Source organism: Pelodiscus sinensis, chromosome 19 (assembly GCF_049634645.1).
Source record: "Pelodiscus sinensis isolate JC-2024 chromosome 19, ASM4963464v1, whole genome shotgun sequence".
Lineage (NCBI taxonomy): Eukaryota > Metazoa > Chordata > Testudines > Trionychidae > Pelodiscus > Pelodiscus sinensis.
Genome location: NC_134729.1, coordinates 20,601,423 through 20,624,256, shown reverse-complemented (window position 1 = coordinate 20,624,256; position 22,834 = coordinate 20,601,423). Strand labels below are relative to the sequence as shown.

The following is a 22,834-nucleotide window of genomic DNA, read 5'->3' as shown; positions in this document are numbered from 1 at the left end:
TAAGAACACTGTACATTTAGTGTTCTGAGCACTTGTCTGTTAGCATTAAAAACATTTGAAAATTAAAAAAAAAAGTTAAAGGATAGCCATCAGCCAGCAACTCAGGAAATTTCTTCAATTGCAAGTGTGAACATTTATGGAATATTTAAGATTTAGTTTACTAAAATAAGTGCTATTGTGTTTGTGTGATTTAGTTCTTACCATTTCTAATGTACTGCTCCTACATCTGCAGCTTGATATATAGGTAATGAGTATTAGGTACTATTTCCTAAATTAATAAAAATCAAAATATTTTTAAAAATTATATAGAATGTGCTCTCTTAGATGATGTAAAATGCTGTATTGAACTGTACAGTAACATGTTTTTGTGATCAAATTTGCACTATTGTTCGAAGAAATAAGTGAAGTAGTATCAGTGGGAAATTGGATTTAAATCACTTATTTTTTTTGTGATTTAAATCATTCCACCCTGGCCACAACTGATTTCCATATGACCATTTAAGAGTAGTTTTACAAAACAATGTATTTATAGTCTGGTGGCAGGGTCATGCCCACTCATTGTGCCTGGTGAGTCATAGCTTCACACAGGAGCCTGTAGTAATTATTGGACATTCTTGTATCTGCCTGTCAGTCTTGTATTACTTGTTGTGGGAGGGAATGTATTGGCAGGTTCAATTTGTCTTAAAGGTTCGGTGACGTGTCAGATACTGTGGGTCAGCCTAACCTGCCAACCTCTCTGGAGGACATCAATGTGTTGTCCAAAAAAAAGCACTCCTTTATGTTGGTTTGGAAATTAGTTTCTACCAGTAGCTGCATACACCTTAAATAAACATTAGCTGAATCCTAAACTGTTGGAGGTGGTTCCGGAGCTGCTGGATTTTGACAGGCACTGAAAAAATTTCATTACAGATTGAATTTCTCTAATCCAGCACCTCTGGGACCTGACCAGTGCTGAACCAAAGAATTTGTTGAACTACAGAAGGTCAATATTGTCTAGCAGCACTGCCAACACTTCCAGGATCGTGCGCAATGTAAAATCCTGTTTAATCAGTTAAGCAGGACCCTGCCCATGGCACAGTGGGCTGGGCCTGGCCAGAGTGCAGGCTGGTTAATATGTCACCCATTTACATCCCTACTTGTGATATGAAAGGTAGAAATACTGTAGAAACATGGAGCAATTAATTGCACTTTTGTAGGAGATTTCATATTGGCATTAGGAGATCACACAAATGAAGACTATTACTCTGTGCCAATAGGTTACACTATGAATCTGCTATATTCATCCTGTTGTGTTAGGGTTGGAACAAAAGACGTTTATGTGGTACTACTCCTGCCTTAGGTTGCCATCTGGAATTGCCCCCAAAGTACGCTGGTAATGGTTTCCCTTCATATCCAATACAGCCTGTTGATATTAGCTTTTTAAATAATGGGTCTTGTCTTCATTCTTACAAGGTTGAGCATTTTGCTATAACACCAGGAGTCAAAATTGCACAATGAGTGTTCCGAAATATCTGGGGTTATTTTCTGATCCTTTCAAATCTCAGAAATCAGTTTTCTCTCTGTCTAAATGGGTATGGTAAGAATAATTTAAATATTTTGTACATTTCAGACTGTGCAGTGAACGTCCACAAGAACTGCAAGACCTTATTGGCTGAATGCAGCAGTACCAGACCCAAGGTAGGTTTTATAATTTCTTGTCCCTTATAAGCTAGGAGTAATAACATTTATGTGAGCACATAGATAATGTATTGAATTCAGTGGAACTACTCTTATTTACATCAGCTGAGAAGCTGAACTTGCATATTCAAATCTCTGAATAGTTACTAATTGGTCCAGTGAGTATCCCTTAATCGTTTGTGTATGTGCAGGGGAAACTGAGTCAGGCACAATTACCTAAGGTTATGAAACAAGTACATGTCAAGAATTCCTGGCTCTTAAACCCATTGTTTGTTGCTGAAACATGTTGTCTCTTTAAAAGCAAATGATGCATATTCTAAAATTGGGTACACCTGTTCTTTAATGCCACTGCAAGGAATAGATAGGCACACAGCATTCTTGGTCCATGCTCGAGGAGGCTTGCATGAGAGGAGGGAGTTGAATCAGAACAGTTACATGCTAATTATAATCTGAGCACTGGAGAAATGGTGGTTTCATGTTCTAAACTGTAAAACTTCTGAATCTTTCCAACCCATGGCTCAGTGCCTTGACTTCCTGCCAAGAAGTTCATTTCTTATCTGTATCAAAGGATTCCGTATAAGTTTACAGTGTGATCATAATCAATACGCATCTGTAAAATGTTTAGAATGTTCATGTTTTAAAACATGGTATTTGAATATCATTTCCTCCTTTACTTATCTATTGAGACTTGCATTCAAATTTTGGGTCCCCCCCCATGTGCAACTATTGACTTCTGAGACCAATAGCAGTGCAGGGTGTAATATGGGGAAGAACAGAGGGCACAGAACAGCTCACGTCTTGGCATTTAAGGGAGAAAGGAACCAATTTTTCAGCCCAGTCCAAAGGGCAGTATTATTGTATTAAACTTTCACATCAGTCTGTTTTCTTAACATGCAAACTCTATTGTGCAGATACAGCTTTCTACAAACTCTAATATGTAATCAGGCTCCCACAAATCAACTCTAGGGCAAGAGAAAGGAAAGAAGTAGGCTGAAATAGAACAGAAGACAAAATAAATAATGAAATGCAATGAAACCCCAATGGGTATTATTAATTTTTCCAGTATATTGACATCTTGATTTTTAACATACTGACCTTTGGACATTGCCATATCATATGAATGAGGACTTTTCTGTATGGGAGAGTTGCACTGATGTATCTAAATCTGTGATTTAAAGTGCTTTAATCAAACCTTCACAAAGCAGATACTCTTCTTTTGGTTTAAACCAGCTTAATTCCATTAGGAATTGGTTTTAAATAAACCAAAATAAGATACCTTAACCTGAAATAAGTGTCCACACATGAGTTTATGTGATTTAACTAAAGCTATTTAAAATCACACCTTTAAACTGTACAGCTTTCTGATGTAGGCAAGACTTAGTCTTGCTTATATTCTGCAAAGCATTCTTGCCATTTATTTGTAATCTTTAAATCTAGATACAGTGAGTTGTTTTTGAATGTAAAAAAATTTAAGAACTTTTTTTTTAAAAAAGCTTTTGGTTTCCTAGTTCAAGTGTAGGAATCCACTTGTAATCTGTAATTCATATAGTTGAAAATATAGTTTACTGTGAAATGGTGCTATCATCTGTGTACTTAAGGGCACACTTTAAGAAAAAACATATTTTTTTTCTCCTATAGCAGAAGGATTTGCAACACAGACCTCCTGGATCCCCTCAAAGTTCACCTCAGTGCTTTTACCCAGGTTGGTACCAAAAAATTATTTCTGTGCTCAAGGCTTGTCTGAGTTTTTATACTTTTTTCTTTGTTTTAGAAACAATAGACATAGTATTACTGAAGGTTAGAAAAGGTCTCTTTCAATAATATGATTTCATTTATCTCCACTGAGAATGAGCTAGAAGCATGTAGAAGTCTCCTGTGTGTTTTTACCTGCTTGTATTTTTATTCTTTTTTTTATACTTTCTTGCTGTGTAACCTCAAAATATCACAGTGAAGAAGGATCAATAAGCTAGTTTCTCATTGATTGCCTATTCTCTGGCTTCTGAAAAGACTAGAACTGTGAACTGGAACCTTCATTTTACATCAGATTTTCATAATTGTCTATTAAAACTTGCCTGCAACTGGTGCTTGCTAGCAGTCTGTGAGACAAGTGGGCATTAGCTATCAAATATATACTTTGTTGAAATAAATTTGGGGGAAAAAAAGGATTGGGGAAAAATATTTGAAAAGAGCAGTTATTTTGAAGCATAAGCTCTGAAATAGCTTTTTCTATTGCCATGGAAAATACATGCCTGTTTTCAGGCCCCAATAGACAAATCACTTTTATTCCCCGCCACAGCTGTGGTCGTGAAGCTGTGCTGAGGTTGTTTAGATTCCTCCAAATGGGCATTTTCACTGTTGCAGAGCTTGCTCTTATCAAACAGACTGTAGGATTCTGCACCTTTGCTTTGAATTTTTCTAAAATTTTGGATGCTGATGTTTATTTCAAAGCACAGCTGTTCTTCTCAGTGATTACATAAAATATTAACAGGGTGTTCTCCATCTAGTAGGTCAGAGTTGGATCTGTTTGGGTTTATGCCCATGTGACTGAGATCATAGTCCAGCCAGCACTGTGCATGCGTAAGTACAATTTTAGGTGGTAGGAATTGACAGGTGTGTATTAAGAGGAGAAGGAGATATCTCTGGTTGTAAGATCACTGGGTTGAGCAGAGCAAGGGCAAAACTAGTCTCTTTGCCTGGTCACATTGGTCTCTGTTCAGTTGTGTTACTCAAAGCACATTGTAGATGAGGAAGTCTGTTATCTGGAGTGTCAGTGTGTATGGTAGGGGGTAGCAAATTTGCATTTTAAGGGGTTTTTTTTTAAACTTTTACTGTGGTGACCTCACAAAGGGATTAATTGTTAGAATAAGATAGGTAATTGCTTTTGTTGTTTTGTCGGCTTGTAGGAAGGTTTAGAGACTAAAATAGGAAACATAGGAAATAATGAAAATGGAAAAAGTGAAATCCTAGGTCTTGCGGTTGGAACAGCTCTGCTGTATGTAGTTTGGTCTGGTGTGCTGAGCTAACAGCAATCAATGACTCTCAGCAGTGTATAGACAGTGCTAATTGAACTCAGAAAATGACCTTTATTGCAGACTCTGCAAGGTAGACTGAAAAATGGAAACATGTTTGAAAGTAGAAGGGCCAAGAAATTGAAAAGACTAGGTATGGGCAGTAAATGTATTTACTCATCGTATAATCTGTATTAAAATAGTAAATTATATCTAGCTGGGTATTTCTTTAAAAGGAAGTAATTTCAAGAGGCGGTCCTAAGATGCAGCATTGAAGGCCCCAATGTTGGTTTGGCCTTATTGACATTTAGGAATATTTTTTGTATATTCCGCTTGTTTTGGTAGTGAAAAGATAAAAGCTGTTGGGCGTCTTATAAACACATAGTGAAGGATTTTTTGAAAGGTGGCTGATGGCTCTGAAAGGCTATATCAGCCTCTTTAATTCTCTAGTTTTTTTAAAGGTTCTACCTCTCCCACCATGCGCTAGTAAAATTGCAGTCTGAAGTTTCAAGGAGATTGGCTTAGATATGAAAATGTTATGTACTTGGTCAACAAATTTGCTTCTAGCCTGATGGGTTAGTGGCCTACCAAAAATATATATATATTTATTTATTTGTTTGTTTGTTTGTTTATTTTGCAACCTCTCTTTCCCAAATTGTAGGCCTGTCAAGTGTGGTATTGGCTTCATATCTGAAATATTGTTAGTTTAGGAGGTGGTGGATATATTGTACTTTCATGAGAGAGTTTTTTAGCACCCTTCTTCTTCTAAGTCTTTTAAAAGGACTGAAGCTAATGCTTCAATAGAAAGAAGAAATTCACTTTTAAGCAAGGGATTTGGGAACTGAACCATTCCTGTCTGGTGAATGCAAGCAGGGGAATACTGGAGAATTGATGCTAGCTGCCTTCAAGGAACCTATTATGAGACCTCTGCTCAAGAAGCTTCATTGAGGCTGGTGTTGTCAGTGAGGCTGGTATCCATCCAGTCTTCCTTTTCTGGTGGCTCTGGCTTCTGACTGGGCAGTAGAAATCAGTCAGGCTTCAGACTTAGGAAGGAGACTAGTTTCCTTAGGAAGGGGCCAGGTTTCAGACTTGGTTCCATTGACAGAGATTTTTCTCTTGTCAATGGGTGATTCTTTTGGGTCTGTCAGCTGCTTTTGCCGCAACTCACAACCAGGCTTCAGCGACACATCTGTCCTTGCTGGAGGCAGCAACCGGTATTGGAGGTTTGCAAGTTCAAGGTTTTATAAAAGAGGGAGTCCCTGGTTGCTCAGGTAGTAGCGGAAGCTGAGGGCGCTCGGTCATGTGCATCTGACTTTGTCAGATATGGACCTTGCCTCAGAGGTGCTTTCTTTGCTTTCTTCATGATAGGCTGCAGAGAGCACTTTTGGGTAGTTTCTCTTTTACCCGGAGGCAGGGCACTATTGGGGTCTGTTTTATATTCCTTCTATGTGTGCAGCAGGGAGGGGGAGATAGAAGCTACATTGTCCATGGATCTGTGTTTCTTACATGTCAGACTTGGCAGGTACAGTGCAATGAGTGATTTGGTGCCTGAGAGTGGGAAATGGATGAGGCTTGCTGAGGTAATATTGATAGGATGTGGGAACCAACCAGGAACATTAATGAAGATGACGTCCATCCAGTGGAGGCAGCAACCGGTATTGGAGGTTTGCAAGTTCAAGGTTTTATAAAAGAGGGAGTCCCTGGTTGCTCAAGTTACTTTGTCAGATATGGACCTTGCCTCAGTTATCTATACCTGAGTCTCATGTCATGGTGATGACAATAGGCATTCGGTGTGAGGCTGTACCATGAGACTGCAAGGAAGCTGAAGTTAATAGAGCCACTAAAGACTTCTGTTAAACAGGGTTTCACTCTGGGAACATGCAGCACCACGTTTGATCTGAGGAAGTGGGTCTGGCCCACTAAAGCTCATCATCTAATAAACCATCTTGTTAGTCTTTAAAGTGCTACATAGTCCTGTGTTTTGTTTCAGCTACACCAGACTAACACGGCTACATGTCTATCACTATTCTGTAATACACAGTAACTGTCTTCTGGCTGCCAGGTGGTGTTCAAGGTGTTGGGTTTGACACACAGTTAAAGCCTTAAGCGGTTTGGGACTAGAAGGCTGCATCTCTTCCCATAAAAGCTCATACCATCTACATGTTTTGTTAGTCTTTAAGGTGCTGCTACACTATTCGTTGTTTAAGTTTTTTCCAGTTATAGACTAACTCGGCTACCCCTCTGAAACTGCTGTATTTGTGGTCAAGCACCTAGCACGTCTAACTCCTGTTTTTCAGGAAAAAAAGGGGGGGGGGGGTGGAAGCAGTGTTGTGGGAAGGATGTCTGACTTTGGAACTCCCTCCCTACGTCATTGGAGTCTAGATTTGTTAGCTGGTCGGATAGTGCAAAGCCGGTCACTGCTCCAGGCTTTTGATAAGGAATAGGCTTTAACTTGTTGGTCAAATGTGTGTGGATGTTGTGTTGTACTTGGCGGGGGAGAGTGTGAATACTATGCATCTGTATGGTTTTAACTCGGTGGCTTATTTTGAATTGTTCTTATTTAAAGGGTCCCAGTTAAGTTGTAATATAGTCGGTTAACACAACAAAGGTTAAAAGCAATTTCAGAACCTACACCTACCAGTGTCTGTGGCTCTACTATCACACTTTGCTAAACTTTAAAATGCTTTTCTGTCCCCAGTTGTGTGAATGACCCATGCAAACTGGGGGCTGATCCACTTCACATATGGAGCAGAGACAACATTGTCAAAGTTGACTATATGCAAAATGCTTCCTCTAGGCAGCATTAACAAATTGGGAAAAATAAAAATAACTGTTATTGTCTAATCTTTCGGTGATAGTTATCTTAGGGGGCTACATATAAAACCAGCAGATTTTTATATGTAGCAGACTCCTTAAAAAAGTGCATGTTTGGATTTTTTTTTTAAGTTGAAAGCCCCTTTAGTTCTTGTACACTATCTGGAGCAATGGCTGTGCATTTATTAAAATATATAAAGTCTCTTCAATGATTGCTTCTTTTTTTGCAGTCCTTTGTAATGGATTGATTGCCCTTTCTGAAATTTTGTTTAAACAAGATTGTTGGGAGGCCCCAAACAGATGCTATTAAAGGCTTACTTTAATTGGTAAGATGGACTGTAAAAAAATGGAATTTGCTTCTTTCTCTGTATATCTGGGTCTCTGGGTTTTGACATTATGAGATGCAAAGTCTCATCATGTGCTCATGTATAGAATGTGGACAGTATCACTGTGAGTAGGGATCTAATTACATCACCTTTTTTGTGTAGAAATCATACAGAGATGGACATTGCTTGCAATGATGTATTTTAAAGGTTCAAAGTGGCATCATCAGGACACAAGTGAGAAGCCTTGCCTTGCAGAAGAGAAGCCTTGTCTTGCACAGTGCACAAAGTCAAAACCACTGTCACGTAATGAAGGGTCACCACTGTCTTCAAATAGACTTTTGAGAAGATACAACTTTGATTCCTTTAGAACCTGAATTTCAAACAGGTTTTCACTTTGGGGGCCTCTCCTGGCTGATTGTTGGTGTGATCACAGCTTTAGTTGCAAATGCGTTACGGGAATGAACGAACTGAGGCTCTGTTTGCAGTTGCCATGTTGCTGCTAAATCCTAGCAAATGGATGGATCTCCGCTAGCGACATCCACTCTTGCTTGAAAAGTAGAGTTCCAGCTGTTTGCTCTAGATAAGAGAACTCCAAACATTGAGCCTCGGGACACAGAAAAAGTCTTTAATTCTCGCGTGTTGTTGTGATCACAGCATTAAAATGTTGCATTCATGATAACGATAAAATGATCTTCCTGCTAATTGAAATCAGGCTTTTGAAACAATCCACCTGGCTTGGTTGGCCAACATTTTTGCAATAAATGGGACATTTTCCTACGAAAGGTGAATCCTGCCACCTCTTTCACACTGAGTCCCCTGAAGCCCTGTGATCAAGGGTTTGTAGGTTTGGGTCCTAGGATTGGAATTCATTTGGTATTTAAAGACATGTAGTTTCTTCCTCTAAAGAGGCATTCAGTAGCCATTGGCCCACCTCATGTGGAAATCAATAAAACAGTACCCAAAAGGAGATCTCTGGCATTTGTATCTTCAGTGGAATAGCAAGTAGAACATGTCCTGTCAGCTGTTTAGCTGAACACTAATTTCAGCCTGGAGTAATAAAGGCTATACTTTCATTACAGTGTTTTGGTACATCTTGAACCTCCCTGATCCGGCACCCTCGCGACTTGATTGGTTCTTAATCACGGAATTTGCCAGACCAGGGGAAGTCACTGCACCAGGGGCTCCGTTTTTCCTCCTTAGCTGTCCTGTACACTGCTCTCCCCACAGGGCAGATAGGGGGACCTCCCCACTGCTCTGCTGACAGCTGGGGGGTCTGCTTTTGCCCTGCTGCTCTGCTGCCACAGTGGGGGCTCTGTGCTCTCCCAGTGGCTCCTGCCGCCGTCCAGGGCTCCATTGTCTTAATCCCCTAGTCTGGCGATGCTCTTGGCCGGATAGGGTCATCTCAATGATGCCAGACCAGGGGTGTTGCTGTACGAGGGAAATACAGATTACAGAGTTTCAACCTGTAATTTCAGTAACCAAAAGACTGATTTATACATGTCACCAAACCTGCAAGATGGAATTAAAGACCCACTCTATGCACATATTAGTGATTATATTTAATAATCCCTGTCTTATAAAAGACTTTACCCATATGTCTGTTCTTGTTATCATCTTGCTCCCCATTGGATGGAATCTGTGCTCCTGCCTTGAGTTCCCTTCATGAGTGTTCCACCTGTTCTCTGGCTTCTTTCTGGGTGTCCACTCTCTTTCAGCTTTACTTCTATCAGGAGAGCAGTTATGTGGGAATTACAAGCACTTAGAAGGAAGGGCAGCTGCAGATTTATCACTGATGAGAAGTTTTAAAGAGTGTATCTGGCTGATTTCTCCACTTGTGCCTTCTAAAATCATTACGGAAAATAAGAGAAAACGAATGTATTTTGTTTTCTGTTCCCTAGTTTACATTTCAGACATTAACAATAAGAAATTATATCTATTTTATAAGCCTCTTACAGGTTAATATAATAGTGATTATAGATTTAAATATCTTTCCAGTTTTCAGTCTGTGTAGATATTTTAAAAGAATTGAAAAGCTGAAATACTAAAATTCAGTTTAGTTCTGATCTCTCTCTATGGCTACGTCTAGACTGCAAGCCTCTTTCGAAAGAGGCTTTTTCGAAAGATACTTTCGAAAAAGCTTCTTTCGAAAAAGAGCATCTAGACTGCAATCTCTTCTTTCGAAAAAGTGAGCCGCTTTTTCGAAAGAGAGCACCTAGGCAGTCTGGATGCTCTCTTTCAAAAAAGCCCTGTTTGCATTCAAGAAAGCCTTTTATTGAAAGAGCACTTTCGAAAAAAGGCGTTCTTCCTCGTGAAATGAGAAATACTACCGTCGAAAGAAAAGCCGAGTTCTTTCAATTTAATTTCGAAAGAACGCAGCTGTAGTCTAGACGCAGGTGAAGTTTTTTCAAAAAAAGGCTACTTTTTTCAAAAAAACCCTGCAGTCTAGACAGAGCCTGTGTGTGTAAATCTCACAGTGTAGCTTTAAGCTGTTAAAAGAAGAGTTGATTTTATTGTGATCTTAGATTTTTCTTGTTTGACATGAAACGTTCTATGCTTTTGTACAATAGGGTGTGAATAATTGTGTGTAGATTATGGTGCTTTATTAAAGGAGAACATACTTTGCAATTTCCACACTAAATGGGCACAGCAGGGACCAATTTCCTGCACTTCAGACCTGCTGATTTAGCCAATATAGTAGGTTAAGTGGCAGCTTTACATTTCTAGAAGGATCACAAGGTAGTATAAAAACAGTGCTTCTGTAGAGCCACTTCACTGTGCTGAATTTTAGGGCAGCCAGTTATGAGCATGGGGAATACAAATTCAAAAAGCAGTGGTAGAAATAACACAATGTCAGCTCCTTCAGAGCTGTCTTTTTGTAGCTCTTTTTCAAGAAAATGGAATGAGAATGTCTTTTTGGACAATGAGCTCTTGACGTCCAAGATTTTGTCTGCTCTCCAGCCACGGTCAGAGAAGAGGGGTTTGAGATCAGGTAATTTACAGTGTGCACCTCATTTTTTGAGCACCAATTCATTTTTTGTCTCTGTAGCAGCCTCTCTGAAGGAGCAACCCCGAAGTGCCCTCCTAGGATCGGATGGCACCCCTGTTCTGTCTCGGAATCCCGGCATGACTGTCACACACAGAGGAAATTCTCTGTCTGCATTGAATACTGCTGGTTCAGTTAATAAATTTGGGTAAGTCAATGGCTTCTCATTTAAGCCACTTTGTTTTTCCGACTTGTAAAAACAGTTACGGAACTAAATCCCTTCCAAATTAAGGACAAGCATTTACTGCAAGCTGTAGATGAATCCTTTCTGCTGAATAGCATTTAGAAATGCTCTCCAGACCAGACAGCTGTTTGTTTCTTTATGAAGATTCACAGTCTCCATAGTTTCTTTCTGCTACAGAGAGAATACCATAGATTATGGTGAAACTTGGATTGTGGCATTTGAGTATCTCTGTCCAAGCTTTATTGCCCATGTAAATTGTTTTCCTCTAAGTCTGTAGAAACCTAGGAATAGTTTCCTTTCCTCTTTTTTTTTTTTTTAACAATCCTATTTAAATTGAGATATGCCTTGATTAATATAAGGAACTATTTCAAAGCTATGATCTCATTTTTGTTTGCCACAACTATGTGTTTCATTTATTGATGGAGCTGTTTGTTTTGGTTGTATATAGGGAATACATTGACCTATCCAGCTCATCAGCAGAAAATTTGGTGCCTTTTAAGGTGTAGCACTAAAAGTTGTACAAGAGTTAATTGATCAAGAGATGAGAACAAGGGACTTCTAATTAAATTGGAAATGTATCCATTAAGTTTTATTGTTTATTACCAAATTGAATTTGACTATTTAATGTAAAAAAGCCAGAATAGTCTTTGTTCTCACTTATTAACTCCATAATAAAGGAAGAATGCAAGTTAAAACGGTTTGATATGGAAAATTATGTTTTTCACTCAAAATTAACATTCTGTTTTAAAGTAACACAGTTGCATAACTTTTTTTGGCTATTTAGACCAATCACAGGAGAAATGGATGAAGCAGATTCAGGATTTATAAAATTTAAGCAGACATCAGATGATCTTGTTTCCCTTGCACCTTCGACAACAGAATCCATTTTTCTGGAAGGTATGGAACTTTTCTCTCTTTTAAGGATTTCCTGCTGGTGTTTGACAAATTGCATGGCAGAGAAACTGTTAATTTTTTGTACTCTTTTTTAAGTTTATAAACATTATTGGAGGATCTGACCAAGGCATAATCTGGCACTTAGTTATGTGGAAATGTGTTTTTTGGTCTAGATACATACTTTTCCTCTCTGAGAAGTGAGATAGAAACAGATGCTCGTGAGTTTGAGGCAGAATCTTGGAGTCTTACAGTGGAACCGCCTTATGCGGCGAAGCAAGAGAAACCAGTTACAAAAAGGCAAGATGTCATTTATGGTAAGAACAATTTATTTTTCTCACTTACAGAATGTTGCTATTTTAAAAAAAAGTCTCTTACTATGTTGAATCGTATTATAGGATTCAGTGATTTTTCTGCTTCCTTGTTTTTCCTTATGCTTAGAAGCCAAAATTGTGTAAAGATTTCCCTTCTTTAGCTCCTAGACATGCTCCGTACTTGAGTTTTGATTCAGTGATATTGTTCAACAACTTTTGGTTTTCAGATTGCTAATGTAAGCTGTGAATTCCACTTCTAAAGCAAGGCAATATCTTCAGCCACCACCTCAGGCCATGATATGGGGATATCCTAATCTAATCCAGGTCAAGATTGGTCACTACCGAAAATTAGCGTATATAACCCGCGGGTTATACACGTTTCTACAAATCCCGCCCCTCTTCCCCACGGGGTATATATGTCTGCGGGGTATACAAGTTTATTTTTACCTATTAGAATTGGGTCTGTTCCGCTCCGCTGCAGGGAGGGCCTGATAAGCTTCCAGCGTGTTTGCGCTGTGCTCTCCGTTCCCCGGCCCGGAAGAGGGTGGGTTGCGCCTGGCTGCGGCTGCGCAGGGCCTGGGCGCGAGTGCGGCTTTCATCCCACAGGCCAGCCAGCTTGCCTGCGCTGCGCTTTCCGTTCCCCCCCAGTATGTGCAATTACTGTGAATTAGCCTATAGATAACCCGCAGACATGTATAACCTGCCGGTTCTAAGGTTTTTTTTTGTTTGTTTGTTTGTTTGTTTTTTTTAAACACAGCAAAGAAAAACCGTGGGTTATACACAAGTGAGGGTTATATATGCTAAAGCACGGTACTTGGTTAGAAGATTTCTGAGGAAACTGTCGGTACCCTAGTAGAGTAGTGAACTTCCTTCAGTGCAGACCTACTGCCCCAGAATGGTGTTTTTAAGCACATCGGTGTGACTTGTAGGCACTCTCCTTCTAATGAGACTCAAAGCTGAATCTATGACTTCATGTTCTTAAGGATCCTGTGATTTCTTTTGCAAGAGTAGGCTTGTCAGCCCTGTTGTCATGGCCAAATAACAACGTATAATCCTCAAACTCCCTTTGTGGTTTTTAATTGGATTATATAGAGTCTTCATTTCTCCTTCTAGAAACCCTTTTAGGAAGTGTTTCTGGTTCATACTGCTAGCTGTGATTCCACCTCAGAGATGAATGAAGATATTTTTTTTATCCTGCAGTTCTTTACGGATTATGTGAATAGGGATTATTAAGGCTGTCAGGGGATCTTGATGACTGTTTCTGCATTGCATGCTTCAAAATGTTTACAGCTGCTTAGTGATACAGACAACAGAGTTTTAGACACACTAGAAAATGTATCTGTCGGATTTGCACTCTCCTCAGAGTTGTCGCATATTCCGTTTTTAGTCCGATAAGATCAAGTCTTTAGCGCGCTCATGCTGCTACATTGCTTTATAGTCCTTGGTACATATTGGTGTAAATAAACATACTTTATTCATGTTTGAGTGAAATCCAAAAGTACCATAAATGAGATTTCCATAGGCATAAGATGGCTTAGCTGGGAGGGTGTATCATGTTTCCGGTTTGTGTTCTCCTGAGATGTTTAGTTTACAACAAGGAGTCCTATGGCATCTTAAAGAGTAACAGATTTATTTGTCTCAGAGGGGTAGCCGTGTTAGTCTGAATCTGCAAAAGCGACGAGGAATCCTGTGGCACCTTATAGACTAACTGAAGTGTAGGAGCATAAACTTTCGTGGGCAAAGACCCACTTTGTCAGATTTATTTGGGCATAAGCTTTCCTAAGCAAAGGCCCACTTTGACAGATGCATTGGAGTGGAAATTATAGAGACCGGCATAAATATACTAGCATGTGAAAAGAAGGGAGTTATCTTATCAAGTGGAGGCTAATTCAGTCAGGGTGGATGTGGCCCGCTCCCAACAATATAGATTACAGTAGTTCAAAGTCTCATAGGCTTTGACAGAACCTGTCCGTCTCCACCTGACATCTGTAAAAATAAGGATTTTTGATGGGTGCTGCAAAATTTAATGGAAAGCTCTCCCTCTGAGGAATGCACAAATTGAAAAAATGCCCATCACTCTGGTGTCTGGGCAATTGTCACAGTATCCAACACACAATATAATACCATCTGTGAGCTTCTCTTGCCATGCATTCGGAGTGAACTACAATAGCCTCATTGTCTGCTTTGCTAGCGACATGCGCCAGCATTGTGGCAAGTGGCTTGTGAAGGCTGCTTTGTCACCGCCTACTAGGTGCGTGGCCGGCTGCTGCCTAACGTTTCTCAATGACGGCTAATGTTGTGTTTTCCTCTCCAGAGCTCATGCAGACTGAAATGCATCATGTGCGGACACTAAAAATCATGCTGAAGGTATACTCCAAAGCACTGAGAGAGGAGTTGCAGTTCACAAACGCTGTCATCAACAGAATCTTTCCTTGTGTGGACGAATTGTTGGAGCTGCATGGGCAATTCCTGTTCCAATTAAAGGAGCGACGGAAGGCGTCCTTGGAGGAAGGCAGTGACCAGAATTATATTATCCAGAACATTGGAGACCTCTTGGTACAACAGGTGTGAACTAAGCTCTAATAACATTGGCTAATGCTGTATTTAACTTCTAAGCACTTAACAGTAATGCTAAAGTTGGGCTGTATAAAGTTTGAAAGTAGTGGGCCCTTGACAAAAGACTGGGTTTAAAGTGCTCTTTCCAAAACCATGTTTGTCTTTTGTGTCCAGAAACACAGCTGGTCACTAAGGCTACGTCTACACGGCACAGTTATTTCGTAATAAGCTATTCCGGAATAGCTTATTTTGAAATAGCATGCCTACATTGCAGGGAAGCCTCAAAATTAGTCCGAGGCAGGCTTCCCTAATGTAGACATGCTCTCTCAATTTAGAGCCCCAGGAGGAATAACTTAGAATAGCCCTGGCGAGGGCCTATTTCAAAATAGCAGCAATGGAGTGTCTATACACGCCTTATTTTGAAAGAGCTATTTCAGAATAGGCGTTAGAATGAGGTTTACAGAAGTTGGAATAAGCCGTCAGTTATTTCGAAATTATTTTGAAATAACGGAATTGCTGTGTAGACGCTCGCATAGATATTTCTGAATAACAGCCATTATTCGGAAATAACTTTGCTATGTAGACACACCCTAATTGTGTAAAATGTTGAATGTTTTCCTTGTGTATTTATGTACAACATGGCATGCTGGGGGGTGGGAGCATGGGTCTGCTTCTTGTCCTCTACAAAATTAAAGCCGCCCGCCAATGATGTCCTTCAGGAGAGAACCCCAATATCACTCCTGAACTCAGTTCTCCCGTGTTGGTTGCTGACCCTCTTGAATCATAAAGGACCTTGCGGCAACTGGCCTTCCCTGTTTTCAGCTACTGTATACACTCTCCTTGACTTGGAATGACCTGACAGAAACACTTACATCATCTCCTATTTGATGCCCCTCCCTCCTGCCCTTTCCAGGCTCCAAAAACTCCCCCGAAGCTGAATCCCAGAAGCTCTTACATTTGTTGTCTTTCTGACTAGAGTAAATGACTATTTCGGTACGTCGTGTTTGAGCCACTCCACTTTCTCAACCTCTCTGCTATTTCTGGTGCAAGAGGAGAATCTGGAATAGCAAAGAAATTTGACCTGATAAAATCCAAATGTATCCATAGCCAAGCTCTCTGGGAGTAACAGGCTGCATTTTAACATGGCTAATTTAATGTCCTTTCCAATTAGTTTTCAGGTGAAAATGGAGAGAGAATGAAAGAAAAATACAGCCTGTTCTGTAGTGGTCACAATGAAGCTGTCGGTCACTATAAGGACCTGCTGCAGAGCAACAAGAAGTTCCAAAACTTAATAAAGGTAAAAAAAAAAAACCAGCCAGTGACCCAATCCTCCCCCATTTCCAAACAGCAGACTCTCTCAGCTTGCTTGGGCTTGGCTTTGAACCAGACTTTAAAGCTGAAAGACGTGTGTGTGTGTTATGTCTTATGAGCAATTTGCAGGTAACAAGGGCGTGTGTGTGTGTGTTATGTCTTATGAGCAATTTGCAGGTAACAAGGGCCACTGAGAGGCCTGGTGGGCAGAGCACTGGACTATGGCTCAGAGATCTAGGTCCGGGGTCAGCAGCCTGTGACTCCAGAGCCTCATGTGGCTCTTTGGCTGCCCACATGCAGCTCTTCGGTTCCTCTTCCAGTCACTTGAGAGCTCCGGCAACAGGAGGGGGCACGGGCAGGAGTCTCTGCTCATGGCTCCTGCCAAGCAACCGTCCCAGCATTTCCCATTGGCCTGGAATGGGGAACTGTGGCAATGGGTGCTTAGAGATGTGATACTGGCAGAGAGGGGCAGTGCTCAGAGCCACATGCTTCCTGCCACTGGGGCCACAGTTGCCCCTTTCAAGAGCAACATGAGGCTGGGGCAAGCAGGAGCCTGCCTTAGCCCCGCTGCACTGCCAGCTAGGGGCTTCCCAGTAAGTGCTGACCGTCTGGGTACACCAGTGGCGACCCATTGGGGTTCTGTATGTGGCCTGCGAGACATTTTGTTTACTGCTGCCCATGTGCAAGATTCTGCTGGTTTCCGTCCGCGTGGGTTTTTTTTCCTGCCAGTCTTACTAAAGTGGCACACACGTAAGGCCAAGGCACGTGAAGCAATGTGCGGGCTGATTGCACACAATACTGAGTGTGAGAGCCATGTGCTCCCTCTGCATCCAATCACAGTGCTGCTACGGTTCAGTGTGCACAGCCCGCAAATTCTGGGTGTGCAAGCGTAGTTAGCAAAACTGCCTCATCCCAGGAGACTGTCTTGGATATGACAATCTTGTAGCCCATTGAGATGGAGGGCTACTCATGCGGCCCACTCACTAGCCTAGGTTGCCCATCACTGCCACACACCAACTTCCAGCCCTCTTCTGAAGCCAGCACCTCGTTCTATCCCCCACCCTTAGCCCCCTCTAAGAACCAGTATCCTGAACCTCCTCCTGCACCCCAAGCTCCAACCCTGATGCCCATCCCAGAGCTTGCTGTCTTTAGGTATATGTACAAGTAGCTTTTCACACGACCAAAATATTTGGAGAGCTTCATCAAAGACAAAAACAAAGAAAAGGTTCCTCCTCTTTGAAAGATTGCAGACGCTTAATCTGAGTTCTGATCCAGGCTCTGCCACTGCTTGTCTGGGTGATCTTCGGCAAGTCACTTAATCCCTTTAGCCCCATTTTAAAGATGAGGAAACTGAGGCGCAATCATTCTTTTAGCTCTACCATAAAAAGCAGTATATAAAAAACTAGGTACCACTGTTGTTATAGTTTTGCCCACTGTGACATCTTTCCTCAGTCAAGAGACTAGCTCCACATCTCCTGCACATTGGAAAGTACAGCCTAGCATAGGGAAAACAAGAGAAGCTGGTATTTGGGAACATAACGTAGCCAATGTGGAAGGAGTTAACCTGAACGTTAAATGATCGGTGCATGATTCAGAAAGATGGAATTTTCCAAATTTTAGTGTTCACTGATTCTGAGTACTTCCAAGTATTGATCTAAATTATAGATCCAGTTTAGGTGATGTCTTTTACAAGGAACAATTCATTACTGACAATAATTTAAATAATGAGTTTAGAGGTGCAGTGCATTCTATTCTCTGGGAAGAGAGGATCCATGAATCTATAATCCATTCTGCTGCAAGGATCCTAGAGTACCTGGAATTGGACAGACCGTTGGGATTTTGCTGCTTTCATTCATAAGTGGATCTGTATTTATTAGCATTAAATTCCAGAAATACCTCTACACCATTCAGTAGCAAGGTTAATTCAGTACAGTTTTACTGTCGAATCTGATTAGAAGATTTAAATATATTTAAAAAGGGAGCTTATTAAGAAAGGAAATCAATCATTCAGTGGGAAATCCAACACAAATTGCAGTTGTTTTTTGCTCTGCTTTGGCCAGGTCTGTTTGGCACTAGCTGGAAATAACCTATTTTAAAAATATATTTTTCCTGTGATGCAAGTCCAAGTAACATCATTGGTTGGCTGGGTGTAAGGGGTGTCCATTGCTAGTTTGTGGTTAACACTAATGATGCTGTGGTGCAAGAATAGCCCCAGGGTCCTATAGTCAGTGGAGAGCTTGTTGCACAAAAGAGAAATTTCAAGAGGTCAGGAGTGTGTAATTGGGGACGGGAAGGAGATGGAGGGCTTGTATCACAGCATGCAGTTTATGCCACGTCTAACTGTTTTTTTTCCTCCCTAGAAAATAGGTAACACTTCTATTGTGAGAAGACTTGGTGTCCAGGAATGCATCCTCCTAGTCACTCAACGCATTACAAAGTATCCAGTGCTGGTAGAGCGTATTATTCAGAATACAGAAGGTAGATTATCTCTTGAGATGCCCTGTAATATCTGTCCACCCCTTTCTCAACATGGAGGGTTGTCTAGGGCACCCTTTAGACCCCACCCCTTCACTCCTTGATCAGTTGAAGGGATAATTATTGAGCCACAAAAACAACAGGCTCAGGCGCTGCATTAAATTAACTCTAAAGTGGTGTCCAACCAGTTCTGAAGTAGTAAGCCACTATCGAGGCTACTGCTATAGCGAACTAGCCACACGCAACCGGCCAACTAGCCACATGTGGCTAGTGGCTTGTGTGTTGCACACCGCGTCTGTTAGGCTACCTCCAGACTGCATCCCTCTGCCGACAGAGGGATGCAAATCAAGCACTTCGAAAGTGCAAAATGAGCCCGGGATTTAAATATCCCGGGCTTCATTTGCATACTCACATTCCAGTGCTGTGCCGATCACGCGCTATTTTGAAAGTGAAATCTAGCCGTGGTTCTGCCAACAGGTGGGAGCTTTCCCAACAGATCCTGTACTCCCGTACAAAAAATGAGGAGTACAGGATCTGTCAGTAAAGCTCTCCGCTGTTGGCAGAACCGCAGCTAGACTTCACTTTCACTTTTGAAATGGCGCATGATCGGCACAGCACCGGAACGTGAGTATGCAAATGAAGCCCAGGATATTTAAATCCCAGGCTCATTTGCACTTTCTAAGTGCTTGATTTGCATCCCTCTGCCGACAGAGGGATGCAGTCTGGAGGTAGCCTTAAAGACTAGAAATCTTGGTATTTTAGCCTCTAAATTTGACCAGAATTTGATGCTTTGGCTTTTTTTTTTTTTTTTTTTGGACTTTATGCTACAAAGAAACACTTTGCGTTCCTAAGCATAGAGCCTGTCACATTGGGTGGTGTTTGGGATTTGTTTAGAAGAAGCAATTCATGTCCAGGAAACCTAAACAACTTCCATTGTATGAATTATTTCCTTTATTTCTGTAGCAAAGCCAGACTAACCACCACTCTGCCTCTTTATAGCTGGCACTAAGGATTATGAAGATCTGTCCCAGGCACTCAGTTTAATTAAAGACATGATCACTCATGTAGATGCCAATGTAAATGAGTGTGAGAAGAGGCAGCGTCTTAGAGAGATTATGTCTAAAATGGAGCTGAAATCATCAGGGAAATTGAAGAATGGGCTGTTCTTCCGGAAGGACAAAATGAAGCAGCGGCGGCTCCTGCTGGATGGGATGCTGTACTGGAAAGCCGCATCAGGGAGGCTCAAAGGTAAATAAAAAGGCTGAAAAGGGAAAACCGCAACCGGAAAACCAACTTTCCATTTGCTTGGTAACTGTTTATTACTGATTGATTGACTCTAAAGTCAGATGGCGACAACCAACTAGTTCAATAGGAAATAGCACTTGTTCTATTCCTGATGTGTCCAATAAGCAACTCCGTGATGATACCCGGTAAGGTCCTTCTGCAGTTTGCTTATAATCTGTCTGATCCTCTGCCCAGTTCTTATGGGAAGTCTTTAGACAGATGACAAGACGTTGAGTCATACCTTTTTAGACTCCTGTGGAAAGACATTATCTTGTGCGAGCTCCGATTCACACTTCGAAAAATTGTCATGTCAACCTCATGACACCTTCCTTCCACAAACTGACTGACTGGCCAGAAAATCAAAACTGCTCCCATAAGCTGAACATGTCAACAACTTGGGTGCTGAAAAGTTACAAGGAGAAAGCTCACTGGTCTCCTTTAATGCAGCCTGAGGTATCTGGTGCCTACGGATTTCACGCAGTTCCATAAGATTTTGCTGCTGGGACAGAGACATGTTCCCTCATGAGTAAATTGTGTTTATATGTTAACATGGCTCAGGAAAAGTTTTCATTTTCAGATCTCATTGCAAATGTTTTAATATATTCTTGGAAAAAAGTGCATTCGATCAGGCTATGTATATGGCTATTCCAAATTAAAAGGAATAATATACCTGACATTGCAGTGCTGACCATATGAAAGGCCTGTGGAACAGTGTTTAGAATAGATGTGAACAATTAGCAAATATTTCCAGTTTTCCTTCTCGTCTTACAACTTTTTCTACTTGAAACCTAGGCTTTTCCTTAGGATGGAGCTCCTTAGAAATAATTACATGGAACTGCAGTTAGGTGTCTAATCTACAGTCTGATCTTCTGATGTAGGCTGTGCCTATCACTAGTGTTTGAGAAGTATAATCTATGCTAAGGGTATTAAATTGCAGATAATCAGCTAATCGAGTAGTTGATGGAATTTCCATTGACTACTCGATTAGTTGATGGGGGAGGGGGGGAACTGCAAAGCTGCAGCGGGGTCCTTTTAAGCTGGCTGGGACTGGTAACTGAGACAGGACACTGGGCTAGATGAACTGTTGGTCCGAGCCAGTAGGTTGCTCTCAGAAGGCCATTCCATACAAGCCAATATAAAATAAATAAAACAAGGGCTGTTTTATGGCCTATTTGTATTTGCATATTCATTTTAGTAAAAGCGTCTATTTTGTTGTTTTAAAATAGTTGAGATTGGTCCTGCCTTGGGCAGAAGGCTGGACTTGATGACCTCCTGAGGTCTGATTCTCAAATGAGGCTGCAGAAAATGCTGGTCCTTGCCACATAAGCGAGGCCTAACTTGATACAGACGCACAGGTCCTTGATTATAATCTGTCTAGATAGGCTGCATCACAAAATATAGAATAGCCCTGAAAGGCTTCTGAGACTGACACATTCTCTGTAAGTCATCTGCACTGTAGCGTTAACTCAAGTGGTTGCTTTTCTGCATCAGTCTTTTGGCTTTAAAACCATTTCATTTTTCTCCTGTTGTCTTGGTAGATATTCTGGCTGTCCTGTTAACTGACATACTTTTGCTATTGCAAGAAAAGGACCAAAAATACACTTTTGCATCTGTGGTACGTATCTTTTTCTTCTTGATTAAAATATTCGCTCACAATAGTTGTGAAAGTGGCAGGGACTAAAGAAAGACTGGGCAGCAGTATTCATAGTAAATATTTGCAGTACAGTAGTGATCAAATTGTCCAACTGAGATTGAGGCCTCCTTGTACTGGGGGGGTGCACAGACAGGCCGGACTAGTGTATGGAATGCAGAGCCATATGTCAGCTGATGCAGAGCCTCCATCTCTGTTGGTTGGGAATCTGTCACCACTGGAAGTGGAGGGGTCACTGTACACAACAGAAATGTAAGAGTAAGGGGAGCAGTTTGTTCTAAGCCGGAGCTGGGCAATAATTTTTGAAGGGGGTTGCCACTCCAAGATTTTGGTAAGTGGTCAAAGGCTGCACTGTTCTATGGAGGGCGGCGGGGTCTGGGACAGAGGTTGGGTGCAGAAGGCAGCTCGAGATAGGGGATTAGGGTGTGGGGGCTCATAGGGAGTTTGGTGAAGGAGTTTGGTTATGACCTGGGGCAGAGGATTGGGGTGCAGGCTCTGGGAGAGAGTAGGGGTGCAAGAGTGGATTTTGGTCTGGAGGAGGGTTTTAGGAAGGGGTGCAGAGTCTGGGAGGGAGTTGTGAGCTGGGGCGGGAGCGTGTAGAGGGTTTGGGTAGTGAGCTGGGGCAGGAGGAGGTGGTAGGGTTCCAGAGGAAGGCCCTGGCTGGGAAGTGCTTACCTTAGGCAGCTCCCAGCCAGCAGCCCAGTGGCGACCCTGAGGCACGCTACCTGCCTGCTGCAGGCCCAGCTGCTCAAAACAGCTGCAGGCTCCCTCCATGTGCGACTCTGTGCCACATACCCCTGGCCTTTCCGGCAGTGGGTGATTGGCCTGGGGGTGGAGGCGGCGTGAGAAGTCTCTTCCACCCTCTCCCTGCCTGGGGCATGTGGCACCTAGAGTGAGCCACCAGCTGTTTTGAGCAGCCTTGGGCTGTAGCAGGCAGAGAGCCTGCCGGGGTCTTGGTGGGGTAGGCGGTGGGATAGATCAAAAAGCTTGGTGGGCTGGATCTGGAAAATAAGAAAAATAAGATTAGAAAACAAACCAGATGTCTTGGGGTCACATAAGCTAAACCTGGTTCAGCCACCGAACTTTTCTCTTGGTTTGGAGCTTCTAGCCCAGGCGGATGCCAACTTTCTGAGGCATTGACTACGGTTCTGTGTTCTTTACACGGCTCCTCCTGGTTCTCTCCCCGTGGCTGAGCTCTGTGCAGGCAGCACATGAGGAGATGTGCTAGAACCCTGCTCTGAAAGGCCCCTGCAAACTCCTCTTCAGATAGGGGCACTTTGCAGCTCGTCTTCAGTGTGTT

The 22,834-nt window shown here is 41.8% G+C and overlaps 1 protein-coding gene across 8 annotated transcripts in view; it reads left to right on the top strand.

Annotated features, from left to right (window-relative positions):
• The window catches only part of ARHGEF18 (Rho/Rac guanine nucleotide exchange factor 18), a 95,909-nt gene that overhangs the window by 51,402 nt on the left and 21,673 nt on the right, over positions 1-22,834 (top strand). For 4 of the 8 annotated variants that reach the window (XM_075902936.1, XM_075902932.1, XM_075902937.1 and 1 more), the window contains 10 exons: positions 1,610-1,677; positions 3,316-3,379; positions 10,872-11,016; positions 11,837-11,949; positions 12,120-12,260; positions 14,572-14,822; positions 15,985-16,110; positions 18,485-18,602; positions 19,599-19,847; positions 21,422-21,498. In XM_075902936.1, the coding sequence (XP_075759051.1) occupies positions 1,610-1,677; positions 3,316-3,379; positions 10,872-11,016; positions 11,837-11,949; positions 12,120-12,260; positions 14,572-14,822; positions 15,985-16,110; positions 18,485-18,602; positions 19,599-19,847; positions 21,422-21,498 (1,352 nt within the window). The remainder of the gene's footprint in view (positions 1-1,609; positions 1,678-3,315; positions 3,380-10,871; positions 11,017-11,836; positions 11,950-12,119; positions 12,261-14,571; positions 14,823-15,984; positions 16,111-18,484; positions 18,603-19,598; positions 19,848-21,421; positions 21,499-22,834) is intronic. The other 4 variants (XM_075902933.1, XM_075902938.1, XM_075902935.1 and 1 more) reach the window with 3 other exon arrangements.